At 50.2% G+C, this 6,000-nt stretch overlaps 1 protein-coding gene across 1 annotated transcript in view; it reads left to right on the forward strand.

Annotated features, from left to right (window-relative positions):
- Erich6b (glutamate rich 6B) overlaps positions 1-3,737 on the forward strand; it is a 57,606-nt gene extending 53,869 nt beyond the window's left edge. Inside the window, exons 11-14 of the mRNA XM_075949234.1 lie at positions 312-397; positions 564-716; positions 2,540-2,768; positions 3,528-3,737. Coding sequence (XP_075805349.1) covers positions 312-397; positions 564-716; positions 2,540-2,768; positions 3,528-3,737 — 678 coding nt within the window. The remainder of the gene's footprint in view (positions 1-311; positions 398-563; positions 717-2,539; positions 2,769-3,527) is intronic.
- Positions 3,738-6,000: the final 2,263 nt, after the last annotated feature.

A 6,000-nucleotide genomic window follows, 5' to 3' on the forward strand; every position in this document is an offset into this window, starting at 1 on the left:
TTACGTGTATGAGTTATTTGTTTGCATGTATGTATGCCAGGTACACGTTTGGTGCCTGTGGGGGTTAAAAGGGGCTGTTGGATCCCCTGGAACCAGAGCTACAATTAGTTGTGAACACCTTGTGTGTTTTCATTCGAACCTGGTCCCTCTGCAAGAGCAGCCAGTGCTCTTGATGGCTAAGCCACCTTTCCAAGCAAGATAGCAGGTGAGTGCTCAGAGCAAGAAGATGCAGGAGCTGAGCATGCTAGTGACCCCACCTCTCTCTGAAGGACAGCTGTCACCTGCCTGCTTTCCTTGTCTCTTCTTCCCAGGTACACCAAGGTGATGGAAAAATAATTACCTACCGCAGTGGGAATATTTTCCATATTCTTTTTCCTAATGGCACGGGCCAAATATAGTATCCACTGGGGAAGAAGGGATGCTCGTGTTGACACTTCAAATGTTCGTGATTCTGGCCTAGCATATATGTTTTGACTGAGAACTGTGTCCTCTTTGGTGCCTAACCTTTCTTTGGGAGAGAGGGCTTGTCCCAAGAGGCTGCTTGTGCCTTAACCAACTCGCAGCTACCCATCAGGGAATCTGGCTCTGCTGATCGCCTGCAAAGGAGTCTCCAAGTTCACATACATTGTTCTGGAAGACTGTGTAGAAAGGAAGATCCGAGGCTTAGTCAACAGCTCTGGCCATGCCACCTTCTACAATGAGGACGGGGAGATCTGGTAAGTGTGAGACTTGAGTCGCCACCACTTGGGCCATGTGGAAGCTGTATGGCGGAAGTCTGCTCCCTGTCTCCTAACTTGTGCACGTTGGAAACATGAGAAGGGGTGTCACGAAGAACTAGTACAGACCCTGCCCTCAGGGAAGGTGCCACAGCATCCCCCAGAGTGAAAGAGCCATCCTGGCCTCTATGACCACAAGCCACTGACTTCACCTCTAAACCTCCCAACCTTGTGAGAACTGCCCCCAGAAGGCCCTGGGGTGCACTATTTCAGGAATCTGGGAGTGGGGCTTAGGGACACACACATCATATACAGAATCCAGAGTCAAAAGGCATATTCTAAATATTTCATTAAGATCAAACTTGGTTTTTTGATTTTTTGAGACAGGGTTTCTCTGTGTAACAGTCCTTGCTGTCCTAGAACTAGCTCTATGGACCAGGCAGGCCTCAAACTCGCAGAACAAACTTGTTTCTTAAGTCACTAGTTCTGGTAATGGTGAAAGTTTTCCCTTTCCAGTTTAAGGTTACAAGGTCCCCTCAAATTATCCCTCTCAACCTTTCTTGGGTGTTCAGTACTTCTTGTTCCAGATGAAGTGATTACCATGTGGGAGAAACATATTATCTTGGGTTAACTTATTTTCATCAAAACAAGGTGCCCTTTTATTTCTAAAAGTCTACTCTCATCGATCTGGCCTTGGCTTTCAAATGCCATCTCCTGGTTGGTTTCCTTATGATCTGCTCTCCTCTGATGGTCACATGTGTAGAACATGCTGTCTGCAAAGTCAAGTCCTGGATACAGGAAGGTCTGGGCTTTGAGGCAAGAAACACAGTTAACGATCGCAAATCTTGTCTGGTGACATGCAGTGGGGTCTCTTAACTCTAAAGTTTTAAGGACAGAGGTAACTTGAAGGAATCCAGGATATGGTCACTGTAGGTGAAGAAACTTGGATCCAAAAGATGGCAGTCATTTCCCCTGGGTTGTATATAAAATCAGAGGCACAAGATCTTAGGACATTTACGCTTCCTGATGAAAAGGGGGTCTAAAAGGCATCACATAGCAGCTATAACCCCAAGGTCTGTCAACACCCGAAGGGCAGAGAGCTGGTCTGAGCAGGAGTGAGAGCTGACCCCTAGCCTCAAGATTCCACACCGTGGACCTGGGATCCACAGGGTGAAGAACAGTGCTGCAAAGCTCTCAAGGGATCATGGGAAGCCATGTCTGGATTGAAAGACAGAGCCTGGACTTGGCTGCACAATCCTTGTTGGGACCTCTCTATCCCTCTGTCTTAGTTAGGGTTACCACTGCTGCAATGAAACCCCATGACTAAAAAGCAAGTTTGGAAGTCTTTATTTCACTTATACATCACTGTCCATCAAAGGAAATCAAGACAGGAACCGAAACAGGGCAGGAACCTGAAGGTAGGAGCTGATGCAGAAGCCATGAAGGAGTGCTGCTTACTGGCTTGCTCCCCATGACTTGCTCACTCCGTGTTCTGATAGAACCCAGGACCACCGATCCAGAGGTGGCACCACCCGCAAGGGACTAGGCCCTCCCCTATCAATTGTTAATTAAAAAAACTTCCTACTGGCTTGCCTACAGTCAAATCTTACGGAGATATCTTCTCAGTTGAGGGAACCTCTTAGATGACCTATAGCTTGTGTCAAGGTGACATAAAACTAGCCAACACACTCACCAAAACCTTATGGGCCCAGGCAGAGAAGGGATAGTGGAAGGATCAGAGGGGACCAGGGACCCTGATACAGGAGGGATGGGTCCCAGGATCCAGCAGTAGACATGATTTCTGACCCATCTCCTTCCCCCAGGTTGAGCCTGAGCAAACTCCTGGGCTACTACTTCCCCGAAGGTCGGCATCAGAAGGCGTGGAACTGGTGGGACCTGAGCTCCCACGTGCACGCACCACCCGTGATGTGCATCACGTTGAAACTCAACAAGTATGTCCATATACAAATAAGGAGCCAGGACAAGGTCATCTTCTGCTTCTTTGTCCCCAAAAGGAGGAGGATTTGCATAAACATGGGTACCAGGTTCAAGGTAAAGTCTTTATAGCCCTGACCAGAATTCAGAGAAGGGGAACATGAGAAAGGATCAGGGTGAGGGAAAATGTACCGTTCCCCAAGAGTGCGCTCCTGGTGACCTACTCCTTCAACTAGACGGCACCTCCTGCCCTTCATCACCCCATCAATAATGTCATCATATCCCACATCCATCAAGGCATTAATCCCCATCTAAAGACGCTGCCACCCACACAGAAGTGTGCTTTAGTAATCTCCAAGGTGATTCTCTGTCCAATCAAGATGACAATCCTGTCTTACTGTTTCTATTGCTGTGACAAAACACCATGAACAAAGCCACACAGGGAGGACAGGGTTTGTTTGACCTACACTTCCACATCACGCTCATCGCTGAGGGAGGTCAGGGCAGGAACTCAAGCAGGGCACGAAGCTGGAGGCAGGAACTGACACAGAGGCCATTTTCATTCAAACTACTGCAACCACATATCACCTTCCTCTTCCTCGCACTCAGCCACATTCACATAGCATGCCAGCACCTCAGCATTGCGCGCCAGAGAAACCAGCACCCCAAATGCTTCCTGTGGAGCAGGCTCATGCCGTCAACACACACTGCTTCACCTGTGCACAGCAGCCCTGTTGGGAAATAAGGCAGCAGGACCGGGGAATGAGATCGGCCCTCAAAGGCAAAGCTCCAGAGACGTTCATTGGACTAAGTCCTGGGTTGGGGCATGGCAGCTAGGCAGCACTGACCCTCACCCAGCCTTCTGTGTACCCCCAGTTGATAAACCTGAAACTGCTTCAAGCCATGAAGAAGAAGGAGGTCCTGGAGACAGAGCCCGGCCCAACATCGTGGAAGATCCAGGCCCTTCTGGGAAAAATAAGCAGGGGTCTGAATTTCCTGAGCCTGTCTGACTTGGAACCCTTAATAGAGGTCGTCCAGGAGGCACTCAGCAGCCTCAGTGCAAGGAAATCTCGAATCTGGCTTTAGGGCAGCCACCAAGTTGTCTAGGGCCTCCACTAGATTCTGTTTACGTCTTTGCGAGGCAGCTTGTAGTTAAGGACCTGTACCAGTTCCTTTGTTGGGGGGTTAAAAAAAAAAAGGTGGGGGGAGAAGGTAAACAGAATCTGTGGCTGGGCACAGAGAAGACTGAGTGGTCATCCCCCACCTACCCATTACTCAGAGACACATCATCTCAGTAAGTGGCATTGGTCACCACCTGTCCCCTTGCTCCCGTCCCCGCTGGTCAGAAAATTCTTCTGTGGCCATCAGTACTTGCTTGCATGAAGACATAGACTACCAAGCTCTGTCCTTCATTATCTGTGTGTCTTTGGGCAAGCAGCTCTATTCCTTAGTTTCTCCATCTGTACAATGGGCCCAGCAATGGTTCCTTCTGTGACAGAGTGGACAGTATTGAATTCATTCACGCGGGTAGTATCCCAGGATCACTGCAGATACTAGTTAGCTTGGCCCCTCCACTGGTGGGCGTCTCTTAGTTAAAGCTGAGTGCCTGCATTTCCCTTGGTTTACAGGGTCAGCCCCCATCCCCTGTCCTGGGTCTTTTATGTCATGATTCTGACTCCCATTGACCAAGCCTGTGCCATGAGCTGGTTGGACCATGTGGTTCTGTGACACAGGTGGTATTTCTCTTGAAGACTTGGAGGCCAAGAGGGGCACAGTGACTTCCTTTACAGCCTATAAGCTACCTGTCTACTAAGTGACGTCAGCCTTGTAACTACATGGTTATTTGCACGATTCCCCATCTGAGCGTATCTCCAAACCTCAAGGTTACCCCAGAACACTTCAACCCTTCATCCACTTTGTGGCAGGACCCACACCCATCCCAGTCCATCCTGGGGCCCCCTGGAAGACTGTCCCAGCCATCAAGTTGCCGCTGACATTGTGCAAGTCACACGCCGCTCCTGGCTTTGGCACATTGGGGGAGCAGTGTGGAACACTGTTATTCACGCCAGGCTGAGGATGCAGTATCCTCTCACTCTAGGACCCCAGTGAAGGCTGTCATCAACACTGACCCCATCACAGAGGGCCACTTGTCCACCCAGCTCCATCACAGCAAAACAAAACCTAGACAGAAACCCAATACCAGCCCGCACTTCGCTCCAGAAACTAGAAGCTGAACTCAGGCCCACAGAACCCACAGGTTCAACTCCTCAGATAGTTAGGGCTCTTTGGGTCACTGGTAAGTCATTCACTCTGTAGCTAGACTGAAGCGGGAAATGCATCGGCACCTAGCTAAACCCTCCGCCAAAGCAGCGGCCAGATGGTCCTGTCCCGGGATGCCCAGCTTGTCCAAGAGAGGCTTTCTGTACATCTCAGTCCACGGGTTTCTCTTGAAGACCCTAGTGGCCTCTGGTTCATCCTGCTTCCATTAGATACCTTCGGCCCAATCCAGTGTGGCAAGGGAGGGTGGAATTATGAAATGTAAACAAAGCTCCATGACACCTAAGCTTTGGGGTGACTAATTTGTAGGAGCTGAGCTTGGTGGCCCCCCCACAAATTGCCTTTTATATAGACATAGGGTACCCATTCTTCCCGGAATGACCTTAACCCCAGCCGCAACCAAGAAAACCAAACACCTCTCGGCCTAGCCTGGCAATTAGCCACTCTCTAGTGTGAGCAGTGACAGCCACCTGTGTGTCCCACTCCCCTGACGATTTCCCGCTGGCTGCCACCCACTTTCACCAACGTCACTACCCCAAACCATCACCTGAGCAGCTGGAGTGGGACTAGAGAAAGAAGGCTCTCAGAGGAGCCACCCAGACACTTCTGGGGGCACCTTATTGGCGAGTGATGTCCCTGCAGGAACAGGACACGGTTGCAAGGTGATGCGCTGTGACAGACACGGGACTCTGTTGACATCCCCTACACACCAACACTTCAGGGTCTTCTTGGCACTCCGTCCGTGCTCCACGCATGCAGAACCCTTTTCACTTACCGCTGCTTTGGATCTTAAATGTCCCCCTCGTCCCACCCTTAACTATACCAAAGGCTTGGTCCCCAGCCTGATGCACTATTGGGAGGTAGAGGAACTTTTCAGAGGTGGAGCCCAGTGCAAAGAAACTGGGTAACTGGGATGTGTCCTCTAAAGAGATATTGGAACCCTGGCCCCTCCTCACCTTACATCCTTGATGCACGAAATAAACAGTTTGGGTCCACTATTCCTTTCCCACCATGACACTCAGCCCACCACAGGCCCAAGGAGATGGAACCAAGCAAGCATGGACTGAAGTCA

This window comes from Microtus pennsylvanicus, chromosome 15 (assembly GCF_037038515.1).
Source record: "Microtus pennsylvanicus isolate mMicPen1 chromosome 15, mMicPen1.hap1, whole genome shotgun sequence".
Lineage (NCBI taxonomy): Eukaryota > Metazoa > Chordata > Mammalia > Rodentia > Cricetidae > Microtus > Microtus pennsylvanicus.